At 34.4% G+C, this 15931-nt stretch overlaps 1 protein-coding gene across 2 annotated transcripts in view; it reads left to right on the top strand.

The window, feature by feature from the left end:
• The window catches only part of ADAMTS6 (ADAM metallopeptidase with thrombospondin type 1 motif 6), a 154086-nt gene that overhangs the window by 76213 nt on the left and 61942 nt on the right, over window positions 1-15931 (top strand). For both annotated transcript variants that reach the window (XM_065739775.1, XM_065739776.1), the window contains one exon: window positions 7980-8121. In XM_065739775.1, coding sequence (XP_065595847.1) covers window positions 7980-8121 — 142 coding nt within the window. The remainder of the gene's footprint in view (window positions 1-7979; window positions 8122-15931) is intronic.

Here is a 15931-nt window from a genome sequence, read left to right on the forward strand (position 1 = left end):
TATGGGTAGTTGAGAGGAAAATACTTCTGTATCAGGTTTAAGGTGTTCCATATAACCTCACTGAACTATTCACCAAATTTTATGTGCTGAAGTATTTAAAATGAGTGTCTAAATCATACTGAATAAATTATCCTACATATGTGTATAATGCTGATCTTTCACAATGTAAATTATTTTCTGATGAGATATGTATTTATTAATTGAACACTAGCAGTATGAAAAAAATTACATCATACTGTTTTATCATTGCCATTCACATCTGTTAATTCAACTGCTCCCTGTAGTACTCCTTCTAGTGTAGTACACAGCCAAACTTCAGCTGTTAGAATGTTTGCATCCCTTCTATGAGATTATTTCACAGTTCAATACTTCTGACTATCAGCTTACATTTCAGGTATTTTCACAGAATCACTGAATTGTAGGGGTTGGAAGGGACCTCTAGAGATCAGCTTCCCTGCCAAGCGCACTCCCTAGACCAGATTGCACAAGTAGGCGTCCAGGCAGGTCTTGAATGTTCATCTCCAGAGGTGCAGACTCCACAGCCCCCCTGGGCAGCCTGTTCAAGTGCTCTGTCACCCTTACTGTGGAGAAGTTCCTAGAAACGTTTGTGTAGAACTTCATATGCTCCAGCTTCCTGTGCTTTGTGTGCTTCCTTGCAGTAGTGGGCAGTTAGGTGGGCTTTGTCTCTTACTATCACATTTCTGCTGTTTGTAGTCTTACCTTCTATTTGTCACTCTCTTTTAAACTCCATTTTGAATTCATAATTATTTTGAAAATAAGTTATCTATTGATGAAGACTGTTCCACAGGTAGCAAAGCATTTTTTGCTTATGCACTTGGAGAGGGAAACACATGATAATTCTGTGACTTATATTGTGCTTCAAATGTGACAGCTCTGAACAATTTTTCAGTTTTAAATTTCAGTCTGAATAAATGTTCATGTTTCTTTACTTGATATCTCCATTTATACAGTAGTTATTTGATTTTCAGTTATATGTTAAAATTTTCTAGCTTGTGTCTCCCCTACTCTTTTTATATGATTTATTTTATTTACTCTTACCATCTCTAATATTCTTTTCCCATTTCATTGAAGCCCAGTGAAGTTTCTTTCAGTTTCTAATACTTTCAAGCCTGTGAGATGCCACTGAAATTATATTATTTATAAAGGCAAAATAATGCATCAGTGAATCTGTCCTTGTTGTTTTAAGCTGCTCTGTTTTTTTCGTAATACTTCACTGTCATTATTTTCAACTCTAATCGAATTAGTTCCATTTGTTTATTTCATAAAAGTTGTTACTGAACACACTAGATGCTATTTAGAGCAAAAACAAACATAGCATCTTCAATAATAAATTATCACCTAAAATATTTTATTAATATTATAGATGTTATTTTATCAAATCCATGTTTAATAAACATTCTTTTACATATTATAATTATGAATAGATTTTCCAGTTGTGTTGGATATTGTACTGAAAGAGCCAAAGCTAGCATCTTCTTTATCTACTAATTTTGCAGTCTGTCTTTTAAAAAGTCAGATTTCTCAAACATGATCTGTTTGTTTTAAATCTGTGCTTCTTCATGTTTGTAGTTTTAATGTCCTGGAAATGATTTAATGCTTTTTTTCTTAATACTTGTTACCTGATTTTACGACGTAAAACAGTCTTTAAAAAATATGAATATTTTTTTCTTAAGTTTCTAGTCTCCCCCCTAAATTTTCCTATTATTTTGATGACAGCAGGGAACTTTTAAGTCATAAACATATGTATAGGACAACTGTCAGAAACTTAGATCGCTTCTTTTTTATCACCTTACACCTTTCCTTGATGCAGAAACGGCCTTAATAGCAGATGCTTTTTATTTTCAGGTAAGGATCAGTGAGCAAGAAGCAGAGAAAAATAGTGAGATTCATGTGGTAGCAGTTCCCTGACTACCCTTATAATAGCTGAACAGTCTGCATCCATACAGGATAAATTATTCAATTTTTATTTTTTCTAATATCTCTTCACAATTTAGCAACAGATGAGGAAACAGCTGATTCAGAGGTTTAGAGGCAAAACCTCAAAATGCACTGTCATCTCTGTCTGCAGATGTTTATTCCACATAGAATTTAAACTCTGGCTCCTTTTTTTCAAATTTTCATCAAAAATGGCAAAGGGAAACAAAGTGTGTTTTTTTTTTGTTTGTTTTTTTTTTCCTATGCTGAGTGCGTATTGGATTCACTTAGTTGTATTTAACAAGAAAAATGGAGCATGGTGGAATTAAAGTAAACAGAGAAAATAGAAATGTGAGTTCATGAGTTTATATTGTAAAAAAAATCTCTCACTTTGTGAGATGGACAGACAGAGGGTGAATGTGACTTCATGGGAATGAAGTCAAAGCAAAGCTGTGTATTGCTAATAGATCTACCAAAACTCCGAAGAATGATGACCTGATAGCACAGGTCTTGAAATGGCCAATGAAAATCATTTATTGGGAAAAATATTCCTTCTAGCACATAATAGCTATTGGCTGTAAACATTGGGTTAAAGTGAGAAACTGGATTTAATTTATCACCTGAATTGTTTGTGCGTGCTTTACTATGACTCTACATTTCATTAAACCTCTTGTAGAATTAAAAAGACTCACTAAAATTTGAAGAGAGAGGGAGCAGTGTTAGAAGACAAAGGTTCTGTGAGAGATGTAGAAAATGTTAAAATCTGTTCCTTGAGAAATGAGCTAACCCTAAAAATATTGTCTGTAGTTCAAAATCAATTGGTAAAACATCATTGAGTTTATATATATATAATCCAAGCTTCATTTTATCCAGTCTTTATCTGTATAGTGTGTAGCCATGCAGATCTTGAGATTTAAAAAGAGAACTTTCTTCTTCAGTGCATTATTCAGTTACTTTTATGGTTAGTAATAGCACACTGTGCTCGATTTCTGGAGTCATTAGTCTCTAGTTTAATCTTGTCAGTGTCGAATAGAAGGTCTAACAAGATGCCATATGGCCAGCTCAGTCTTTAAAATTCAGAACTATCTTTTGAAGAGGAATGTAGAAGAACCTGAAGTCTTTTAGGTATTTGAGTATGTAAGGTCTATCACAGTATATTGTTGGAGAATCTCTAGAATTGTCATACGCAGGACTTAGTTCTCAAAGACTAGTCCTTTCTAACTCTGTAAAGGAGCCAAAAATACCTCAGTGCAAGGAAGCTCATAGAGCTGATGTAAAAAATCTTCTAGTGTTTGTGTTCAGGCATCATCTGGCCAAGAATCTCTAGACATACAAGTGGATATGCAAAATAAGAACAAGATACTTTCCTTATATGCCTTATGTACTTAGAATGGCAGATGCTTCATACAAAGTTACTCCAGGAGACTAATTTAGTAAGATAAGGTCACATTAACAATATCAGAGTTCCATCTTTTTCTGTACTAATAAATGTTGAAAGTTTACATTCATTATCTGTTGGCCTATAGTTTGAATTATAATTGCCTCTTTTTTCCTTTGCTTTAAAGATTACTTTTTTGCTGACAAATAAGGATAAAAGAGAATATATTCTTTTAGATCTCAAGTCTTCAAAAGTCAGTATTTTGCCTAAAAGACTGTGCAATTACAAAGAAGAAAATCAGTTTTCATAGTAATTGACTTGCAGTATGTTTCTGAGTATGTCTACCTCTTGTTTTTATTTTATTTATTCAAGTAAATTGCAAAGGGCAGAATTAATTGCAGCTTCCTATAGAATGTTTGATGAAATGAAAATAGAAAAAAAATTAGATAATTTTTTTGTAGCGCAGTATCTCTCAAATTCTCCAGGACAGATACCAGTAGATTTTAACAGATGGCTCAGTAGATTTTTCCTAATATGGGTGCTGGATAATTAATTGGAAGAATTAATCAGAAGAAGAAAAGAACAATTTGGAAAACACTGTGGAGGGAGATATGTATTAAAAAATAACAAATTATTTACTTTAAAAAAAAGAAAATGAGTATTACAAGAACATTGTGCAAAATTGAAATATATTTGCTATAAAATAGCTAGTCAGACATAGAGCTAGCCTTGTGTAAAAGACTGAAAAGAAGAAGAATGTATCATGAGAGAGTCTGGCAAATCCACATCAATATCTGAATTTCTCTAAAGTTCAAGAATGTTTGCATTTAGTAATCCTATTTTATCTCATTTTTAATTTTAAACATACCACTCTGAATCATATCACCATTACTTATGCCCTTATTGTACAAATATTTATGTGTTATTATCTGTAGATTATTGAGCAGTTTGCTGAGTTTATTTGTTAATGTCAGGTTAAGCAGTTTTTGTAGCCTGTCTGGAAATATATCCTAGTACTCTTTAAAATTCATTTTTTACTCAGGAGAAATACATAGTATATATGAAGTAAGTCTTTTGAAAGGAGCCAAACATTATTTATATTCATATAATAATTCATATTTTTACAGGTTTGTATATATAAAAATATATTTTCCATGTTTTTATGGGAAAATTTGCAACATGAGTAAAGAAAATATTATGCATACTATCTATATGTAAATCTATATGATTTTTAGCTGATAGTTAAATACAAATACATAGAATGAAGCTAATATGTGCTTGCATTATATTCTATATTATGATTTATGAGCTAATTCTCTAACATCTCGAACTCGTTTTCCGTGCCAGTGTTCTGGATATTTTCCTCGGACATTGAAGGAGTTTTAATGTACTGTATACGTCCCTGAGATATGTGAGAAAAAATAGTCTAATATGAGCATAAACGCTGAAGGGTCTGCATTGTTGGTTTTTCTATTTTCTTTTTCAGCAGCCTTGCATAAAATGTGATGTCTGTGCAGAGACTGTCTCCATTACATTCTAAAGATTCTAGCATTGAATTCCTTCTTGCTGTCATTTTGATCATTAAGTTTGACATTGATTAAGATTGAGATTGCGAGCTTCTAGAAAAAGCTCTAGTATCCTTGGTATCCTTTCAGACAGAAATAAGATTAATTTCCTATCTGGAAATATTGTAATACAAATTAAATTTTAAATTGCATTATAGATAGTTTTACTTATGTTTCTTGACACATTATACTGGAATACCTATGTTCATGACAGTGAAATGGCATGAAGCTTTGCGATTTTATAATGGAAAATAATCTTAATGTGCCCCATATAAACTCATGAAATTAACTTAGGAAAATGAGAATGTTCTTGAGTACCAGTGTAGTATCTTAGAGAGTATGTAGAACATATGTTGAGTTTGAGGTTATGTTATTTCTATAGCAAACAAGGAAGACCCTGTCACTCTTCAAAAATATGTATGTTCTGTCTGCTATATCATCTGTTTTTTTGTTGTTTTTTTAACTTTATATGCAATTTCTATGTAAGATAAAATCACAAGCAGTGAAACTGATGGTGAGTAGAAATTGTCAAATTTGCAACAATGAGGATATTTAAATTATTATTTTTTTTATTCTACAGATGCAGCATTTTAATTTAGCTTCCCACACTAATTTTGTGACACTGTTTTTTTCAAGTACTTTGAGAGAAATAATAGAACTGAAGCAGAAGGAAAAAGAAATTAATATTCAGTCTGAGAGCAGTTACTCATAAGTGTATTGCCACTTACTAGACCTTTTCTTGCTTTTTTACTAATAGAGCTGTATTTTGTTACGATGAAAATGCTGCCTTAAAAGAATGTCATAGTTCTGTCCTGGTTTGGCCTGGTACTGAGACTAATGGGATGGGGGGGACCCATGGACCTATGCCTTGGAAAAGGGAAAAGATGGGAAGGGAAAAGATATGAAGATGGGCCTACCAGCAAAAAAGCAGCAGCGAGCTTAAGGGAGAAAACTAATTTACTAAATATGATATCACAATGGAAGATAACATCATACAAAATAATGGAATTGAATTAAATAAATGAGAGTTTCCAAAAACTGAAGGTTTACTCAAGTGTTGAAGACAAGGTGACTAGAGAGCACACGCTGCAGTGATGAACAGAACAAAAAGGGTAGCAGTTGTGGCTCCCAGTCAGTTTTGTCTTTCCCTGTGAATGGAAAATGGAACTGGTCTATTGAAGTCTTTTGGAGCTGTAGTTTTCTCTTCTGAGAAGGATACCTGGAACTATCGACATTCCACAGAACTAAAGCATTAACTCTTTAACTCCCAGAGCACTACAAAATGTTTTGGTGTGGAATATCAATAACAGAAATCATAAAACCACAGCAGAGAACAGCGGGCATAATCGTATTTTCTACAGGGATCTGACTTATTTTGCAGGAAGTTAGTATTAAATATTAGTTAGTATTAAATATTTATTTCCACAATTATGGGTTTTATGCAGCAGGTATAGAGACCAGTTTATCTGAATCTGTGGAGATACTCTTGTTACATGTAATGTCAAATGTTAAGCTTCCCATGGCTTGCTTAAACAAGTTAATATCTGCAGTTTGGTTTGGGCAATGCAGAAAGCTTAGATTGTATTTTATTTATTTCCATATTGGAATATTAGCATGTACTCCTCGTTCATGCATAATACAACACTGAAATGCTTTATATTCAGAAGAATCTAAGATAGTTTCTTAACTTCAGCTGCTAGAAAATATATGTGCTTGTAGTAAATAAAAACTGCAGTAAATGTTACGTTTTAATGTTAGAATCACGTATTTAATATTTTCAGCATTGACTGGGTGAAGGGAAGAATTTTATGCCTTGGTTTGTGTTAATAGGAGGTGCAGGTGAACCATACTGAATTTATTGTGATGAGAACCTATGTATCTTTTTTTTATTATTATTTAGTTGATTATTGAATTGGTTGCTGTTTATTCAGATGCCAGTGCTTGGTTGTTTTCAGTTTTTCTGCAAAGTCTGCTGTTGTATTCTGAGAAAATGAATAAAATAGGGTTAAAATGAGGTGACTTTGGTATAGTTAAGGGGGGCTTTTTGTTTTTATCTGTAGATGAAAGATGTAGAAAATTGGAGATCTTCACAAAACAGTGTAGAACACTCACTATTGAAATTATGTTCCTTTGGCAAGGTGTATGGAAAAGATTTGAAAAAAACCATAAGTGCTGGCAAAATTTGTAGGAATGTTGGAAAAAAAATGGAAGTGTTGGCATGAGGATTCTTTAAAAATCCTCACTTATTCACATGTGAGTGAGAGTAAAAAAGCATCTGTCCTCTTTTATGCTCACTGACTAAATAAAACTGAATAATTATATTTAGCAAAGTATAAAGTATTCTAAACAAAAGAACTCTGTCTGCCTTTGGCTTTCTTTGTTATTTATTCCACTACATTAAAATATTCTGGTTGAATATGGGCATACATTGAAAAAAAACCTGTGACTATAAAAGAATACGAAAGTTTTGAAAGAAGATGATCTTAGTTAAATGCAATGGAAAAGGTCTTTGGATCCATACAAATTTTTTTACTCACCCAAGTACAGGTAAATTCTAAGATTTTTACCATGGTAACTATTTTGTTCTCTCATGTAGAGGAGTAGTAATGCATGAAATTTAAATGTGTTTTATATGAATCAGCTAAGCTGCTTGTATCCGTTATGTTTTAAATTACTTGCCTGTTTGAATGATCAGAGGATCATTAAGAGTTACAAACTTATTTGCTTAATTTGTTCATTTTTCATTCTGTGACTAAATGTAGCTATTCTTCTATGAAGACAAACAGGAACCTTTAAACAGAACCAAAAATCAGTCTTGAGTGGCTCAGTAATTATCATACTTCTTAAAAGGATAATATATGACCTGAATAAGCAGTTTTGTTAATAACTATGATGAAAAAATATTTTGATCTCTTAATTCCCCGTAATACTTTTTTTTTCACTGTGGGTGTACCATTGTACTGTTTGTTCTTTTTTTTTAACTGAAATCATACTTGTTTCACACCCAGAGCTGTTAAAAGTAAGAACTAGATACATTATATCATTACTGTGATTTACAGTCAGTAGAATTCCTAATTCCTTTGGTCCTTTATGTTGAACAGTTCGGGCCGTGGTACTTGCCTTGATAATGAGCCTCCCAAGCGTGACTTTCTTTATCCAGCTGTGGCCCCAGGTCAGGTGTATGATGCTGATGAACAGTGTCGCTTCCAGTATGGAGCAACATCCCGCCAATGTAAATATGGGGTAAGAAGTCTTAATCCTTATGCTGAGTGTTTTGCTTAGTCATTTGTATATATTCTCTTATAGCATAAATTTTTAGTTAGATGCACTAGTGGGTTACAAATTCACGACAGCATTCTATCTGGTACTATCATATATAAGCAAAGGGTACATTTTAATCTTTATGCTGCATCTTTTGCTTGAGTCATTTGTGTGTGTATTTTACACCCAGATGTGTGGGTAACAGTGAGCTAGAGAAGCTTTCTTGAATGTTAGGATAGAAGGGAGCCTGGAACACTTGATGCTGCTCCTTGTAAAGCATACTACATAACTTTGACTGATTTCAGTTAAATGGGATCACGTTCATGCTCTGTTAATCTTGAAATATGAAATCTGTTTCGTTGACTTTAACTTTTCAGTTGAAAGCTATGTTTCGAAGTTACATTTGTATTTGCATTAATTTGTCAGGTCTGTTTTGTTTTTTGCTGACAATGAGTTTGTTGTTTCTCACATTGTTCAGAGAATAATTGTTTATGGGAACAGAGAAACATGAAGCTGGATTGAATAGCATATTGAATAGCTAAGTACTAGCAATGCTTTGGCTGCAAGTACCAGTGTGCAGTATTGAAGGTAAAGAAATTTACAGTAGTAGTAAAATCTGCATACTTAATATTTCATGATATTATGCAGTACATTTAAAAGTATTGTTTAAAGAAAATCTTGCAGCCCAAAATAGGTAGTAAGATATGCACTCTGTTATGCTTGCCATTAAATAGTCCACTGACAGTAAACTAAAAAAATCTTCAAACACACCTAATGCTTTAAAAATACAGAGCTTTACTAATATTTTAATTATTGATTATTCAATGAAACACTTGCAGTAATGAAATTTACTCTGTTCACTTCTCTAAAGGCTAGCTCCAAAGAAAGTCCATTAAAGGGATATTAAATAACCCTTGGGTGATAAATACAGTATTTTTCTTGGGATGCCTCTTTGGCAGATAGCATTGTGCAGAAGATTTTAAAAGCTGTATGTAGTTGGCTGACTGGCTTGCAGGGTCTTCTGTTCCTGATCCTCATCAAACCTCTCTTGGCCTTTATTGTTTCTCTGTAAGTTCTCACTGTCCACCGCTGTTCTCTAAGGGTATTGTTTCCTGTCACTACTTCCAAAATTTTTAATCCTTTTTCTTAGAAATTCTCACACACATTCTTTATTTTCAGTAAGGAAATCTGTAGGCATTTATTTTGCTCTTTATAGCATAGCCTTCAGAGAGACATTGCATTCAAAAATGCAGACAAAGTGCTGTAGATGTAAGTAATTATAGGCTCTATGAAGTCTGCATTCATTTTGTTATAACGTTTTTGGGGGAATTCTCCTATACTTTGAAAAAAAAGACTGAAACTAAATTTAAACAGTTAAAAGAAGTATTCATGTAACATCACTAGTCCTCTGAACTGGTGTAGTGTACTGTATGCTGTTTGAGAACATTACAAGAGTCTCAGAAAAAAGCAAAATCCTATGTTTAACAATAGAATTTAAACTGTTTATATTTCTGTATCACAATATGAAGCCTGGTAATATCCAGAAACATTATCTACCATAGCTGTAATGTTTTGAAAATGCCATTGTGATGATTGTGGTCAAACAGGTTTCAAGTAATAACATTGATGGGATAGAACACAGACGGAAAATATTCACATTAGAAAGACTTTTTCTTAAGAATGAGTATTTAGAGCTGAGTAGTAGAACTGGATAACAATACCAGGGAAAGCTAATTTAAATTTTTTCTTCCACTCTTTCACTATCAAAAGTGAACAGTCAGTACTTCGACTCTGTTTGAAATAATATTCACTTAATGCTATGAACAGTTCATGGATCTCAGTCTAACAAACATGCAACAGTAAGTGAGAAACATAATAAAAATCCTTAAAATAAAAATCCTTAACTAACAGTGTATCTGATTCCTGTAATGATTTTTTTCTAGTGGTGCACCCTTTCTTACTGAAGTGCCTACTAAAAAACGAAGAGGTGTAGCAAGTTTTCTAGAAGAGTTTTTTTTTTTTATTGCAGAGAAAATTCCTTGCTGTTTGCTCTTGCTTATGTTTTTTACTGATTTGTGATAGCAAGACATGACAAGAGAAGCTGTTAAACTCTCAGGTCAAAGGCAAAAGAATTAAAATTCTCCTTTGGGCTCTGATAGAAATGTCAAGATGGCATTTGGTAACTTAGAAAATATTAATGGTCTTTGAAATTCTGTCCGAATGTCCTATCAACCTATAGAAAACCTCTAGGTAGCTCTTTTGGCCAACTAGCTTTGATGACTGTCTGTATTCATTACTTTTTCTCCTGTATTCCCACATCCAGTCCATTGTATGTTTATTTTAACTGTTTGTTGTTTTTGTTCATAATTTATGTTCTTATTCAGCCAAATAATGTAGCTTTTTCTTCATTTAAGTACATGAAGTTTTCTCCCACACTTAGGAACTTCAAAAGGTGTTTGATTGGTTAAGTCATAAGAACTCAGTTACTGAAGACTTCTTTTCTATGTGTGTTTACTGACAAGGAGTTCTGGAAAGCAGCTCTTCAGTAGTTGTCATATTATTGTTATTACTAGACATAATAAACCCCTTTGTTTCAGTCACTTTTGGGCAAAACTCTTCCAGCAAAAGCATTGCAGCTGTTGATCAGATTTTCTTACATTGTTCAGCACATTGTCAGGCGAGAATTCAAAGAGCTGCTTTAGTATATTTATGATTGTTTCCAAATAGACAGTAATTTTCTAATGTCAAGTTTTCACTGTTGTTTGCTGTGTGCTTTCAGACAATCTGTGATATTGGAACAATTTTATAGAATTTAATTGATGAAATAGGTCATTTGAATAAAGAACTGAGAGGCGATGTGACAAGATGCTTAGAGATATTTAGGCTGCTACAAATATAATGCCTCTTTTATTATTTTGCCTCACAACATCAGAGGTGTCCTGTTGATGGTATGGAGTTGAGATTGACTTCCTCACAGTATTCTGTTACATTTTGATGTCATGTGACAGCAGCAGTTGGGCAGTCTGACAGAGTGATGTCTGATGTGGAAGTGTGTCTGAGCGAAGGTGTGTCATTGAATTCCTCCACGTGGAAAATATGGCATACATTGACATTCATTGTTGCCTGCTGACAAACAAATTCTGGATGGTGAGGCACAGCTGTCATACCATGAAACAAAGAGCATCTTGATCAGCTCATCCATGCAAACCAGCAGATTACAACCAGCAAACTACAGACAGAGCTAAATATCAGCTTAAATGTGTTGGAAATGATTGTGGCAGTGCTGAAGTATCACAGAGTTTGTGCCAGGAACAGAAACAATGCTGTATGCAAATTTGTTAGGATCTATTGAACCGATACAAGGCTGAAGGTTTCATTTTCCTTGATAACATCATTACTGGTGATGAGACATGTTGTCACTACCCCAAGCTGGTGTCAAAATGGCAGTTTGTGTGGTGGTGATGTGAATTCCCCAGTTGAAGAAAAGGTTCAGTATGCAGCACTCGGGTTAAAGTGATGCGCACTGTGTTTTGGGATAGAAAAGAGTTGATTATTCTTCATTTCCTAGAACCTGAATGAGCCATCAACTCTGACTGTTACATCATGATGCAGACTGAGTTAAAGTATTGAACTTCAGCGTAAGGTCAGATAATATGACAGCCTTTGTCTTGCAATGCAGTAACTGTAGGCCCTATACCATGGAGCCATGTGACAATCTTGGCTGGACTGTCCCACTACACACACCTTATAGTCTGGTCTGGATTTGGCACCTTCTGACTTTGATCTTTTCTGGCCATTTAAAGATAGACTGCATGGTCAACATTTTCCTGGCAACAATGCCATCAAGCCTCTGTGAAACAGTAGGTCACCTCCACTGGTGCAGATTTTTACAAGTACAGCATATAGACTCTTTTTCATTGTTTGTGAAAATGCATAGCTAATGGTGTCAACTGTGCTGAAAAAATGAGTTTTGTAGCTGAGAATTTTCTCTATCAAAGAGCATTGTTGTGTCTTTGTATCTGTTGTGGTTTTGATGGAAATAATTAGGAGGCATTACTTTTGGAGTAACCTACATACTTGATTCTTAAGATAAACTTTCAGATACAGGGGTGTCTCAAATTTTTGATTTTCAGTGAGCTACATTATATTGGTGGAAACATCACCATATACTACTGGCATGTACCTTTTTCCTAAAGGTGATGCATGCTTTCAGGTCACTTATTAGTTGCGGTGTTGTGAGAGATTTTGAGGGTATTAAGAAGAATGCAAGTTTGTTCAGAATGATGCAGTGTGAATTTTCCTCTCCTGACTGTCAGTGTGGCTCAGTTGTCCTGTACTCTATATGCCATGTGCTCTTGTAGTTCAGAAACATATTCGATCATTTTATCCAAATGAATGTAAAGAGAACTTCTTTTGTTGACTCCTTACCTTCTTCACGTTTGTGCATCTGCATAGTTGGTTCTTGGCTGCCTCTGGGCCAAATCAGGAAGGAATTCCAGTCTTGACTTTAAATGTCTCTGTTTTATGAGTTTAAATAATATGCCTGACTGTAACTTGCAGATTTTGTGGTTCATAGTAATGTTTTGCTTTGGAGCTGGTCCCCACATTTTTAGGACAGGAGCTAAAACCTCATATATTTTAATAGCAGTTAATATTTTATGCATGTGATTGATTTTGCTGTGGTGTATTTTATGATCTGAGAAGCTCTTGGGTGCTAGCATGAATTTCAGAGATAATGCCTAACAATTCTCTGGTAAATTTTTTCCAGTGCTTTTCCACCTTCACTGGTGTCATTAAATAAGTGGAACAGGGGAATAATGAGACAGATGCTACTTTCAGTACATGGCTTTGCTCAAATCATCAGAACTTTCTATTTCATACTAGAGTTTAATGCATCAGGTATTATTTTCTTGCTTATGACAGATAGATCTCTTCTTTGTGATAATCTTATATAATCTTAGAATCATAGAATCACAAGGTTGGAAAGGACCTACTAGATCATCTTGTCCAACTGTCCACCCATTACCACTGCTACCACAAGCTACTAAACCATATCTTGCAGCTCCTCATCCAGACGCCTCTTGAACACTGCCAGGGACGGCAACTCCACCACCTCCCTAGGCAGGCCATTCCAATGCCTGACTACTTGCTGAGAGAAAAAGTTTTTCCTTATGTCCAATCTAAAACTCCTCTGATACAACTTGCAGCCATTTCCTCAGGTCCTGTTTGTTGCTACAGAGAAGAGGCCAATCCCCTTCTCATCACAACCTCCCTTCAGGAAGTTGTAGAGTGCAGTGAGGTCTCCCTGAGCCTCTTCTTCTCCAGACTAAACAATCCCAGCTCCCTCAGCCGCTCCTCATAAGACTTGTGCTCCAGACCCCTCACCAGTTTCATTGCCCTTCTCTGGCCATGCTCCACGGCTTCAATGTCTTTCTTGTAGTGAGGGGCCCAAAACTGAACACAATACTCAAGGTGAGGCCTTGACTTTTTTGAGACTTTCTCAAAATAAGGCATTGTTTTCTCTCTTCTGTTGATTCCCTTGCTTTCATTGTCTCTAGGAAGCTTTTAATGAATTCTGGGGAATATCCATGAAGCTAATGACATTTAGTAGACAGTTGCTTGGGAAGCATCTTCTGTAGAAGTACAGAACACAGAGTTATTATACTTTCCCTGCTTCCTAATATCCAGTATGCCTTTTCAGAGACAGAATAATTTAACTGAGTTTGAATGAGCAGAACAAAACAGCATTTTTCTGGTCAGCTACCTTTCAAATTCAGGAAGATAAACAAATTGCCATGCACAGTTCTGCAGTATTTCTAGGACAAACCAACATGAATTATATTTCACCCTTGTGATTATGTGATGCAAATTTTAATGTTAATGAATTTTGTTAAATAGCGATATGATGTTATCCACATAAATAAATTAAAAGTATCTATTTAGTGTGTCCTAGGGCTTTTATAGTAGGTGAATGCATTCTGGAAGCAATTTTTTTTATTTTTCCAGAAAGGAAAGACAGAGTTTTTCATGCTAGACTACCATTTCCCTTTTCTTTCTTCATACTATGACAAATATTGTGCATTTAGTTGAATCCATGAGTAATACTGTCTCACTAATAAATGACTTCTTTTTCCCTCCTGGCATTATACTTCACACCATCGCTAAGTTGCTTTTTACTTGGTACTTGATAGCAATGCAGAAGTAGTTCAATCATGCTGACTTACATTGCATTGCTCACAAATTGCAGTTTTAATATGTGCAGGCTTAGAGGAATTGACAATCTCATATTGATATTCTTTCTTATCAAGCTTTCCATTATTCTCTATTTATAAGGTTTTGCTAGCAAACTGCAGAACCTATAATAAATATCAGAAGTCTTCTGCATTTAGAAAGATGAAATTTTTGAACTTTTCTTTTGTAATGACTACCAGGATTGTACTGTAAATAGGAATGTTTAGAACACTTTCAGCTTTATTCTTAAAATGAGTCTTTTCCTTAAGATTAAGATCTGTAGAATTCCAAAAGCTTTCCTGTTCCTGAATCCTAAGGTGGTTTTATGTTACTGTTTAATCTTAAAAAAAAAAAACAACAACCCACAGTACTGCCACCATTATACTATCCTTTTCTTCTTTCCTGTGACTGTCTTACCTTCACATTCTCACTCTTTCTCCCTCTCCTTCTTTGTCTCTTTCATTTTTTTTCTCTCAGAAAGGCCACAGCAGAAAGATATGTGGATCTTATTAAAGCTATTTAAAAAGGGCAAAGGATAGCCAATGATCAAAGCAGGAGTAGTGGCTTAGAGGTTATGAGAAGCGATAGTGAGACTCTGGGTACTGTAATGTGGTTTGGGTAATGATGGGAATGTGTGCAAGGTTTCAAAGGGAAGATGCTACTTGGAGGTGATTGACCTTTATGGGCTTCTATGGTTTTCATAAGGTTCACATAAGCACCCAATGTTTAGGAAAGTATGCTGGTAACATAATACAAATGTACAATTTAAGCTACAGATTTTGTTTCACATTCTTTCAGCATGTTGTTACTCATAACATGCTGCACCACTTAACAAGCATTTGGTAACTAAATGGTACTAGAATGGTAACTTTTGGGTGCTTATCTGAACTAAATTTGTCTTTGAACTTTCTAGAGTTCATCCATAATATAATCAGCCTTATAGTTTTGAGTGTGTTGTTATCAGAATTTCAGCAGTGAAATTCTGATAGAATTAGAGGCTGGAAGTACTCTGGGCTGATACTTCACATATTTGAATTGTAAGTTATAATTTAAGCAAATCATTTTCATGCTGTGTTTTAGCAAATGCTCTTCAAGAGGTGCAGCATATTATAAATGAAATACAGTGAGTAAACATAAAATTCTTATTAACATTTTTTAACTTGTTAACTTGAAAAAAAAATGAGTCCCTAGATTTCTGCAGTTAAATATGCATTTTTACTATGAAACCCCAAAATAATCATAGTTTAGTATGCATTGTAAATGTGTATTCTATCTTAGCTTTTTTATCTTAGGGGCCAATCTCCTAACTTCTGTTGGAGGCTTAGTGTTGAACATAAAGAACAGAACAGCGCAGCAAGTTGACCTTTGCTCACATTACTGAGTTTTGGTTGTGCTGTATTGTTACCATTTATGATGATTACGATATAGGATGCTTCCATGTTACATAATTTGCAATGCTTATATGTAACTCTGCATGACACGAGAAAGAGGCTCCATCATTGATAACACTTAGGCAAAAGGAAGATAATTTGATGTGCTGTTTTTTTTCTCTAGATTGGTT

This window comes from Cyrtonyx montezumae, unplaced genomic scaffold (assembly GCF_038088225.1).
Source record: "Cyrtonyx montezumae isolate F1298 unplaced genomic scaffold, pur_monq_1.0 scaffold_25, whole genome shotgun sequence".
Classification (NCBI taxonomy): Eukaryota; Metazoa; Chordata; class Aves; order Galliformes; family Odontophoridae; genus Cyrtonyx; species Cyrtonyx montezumae.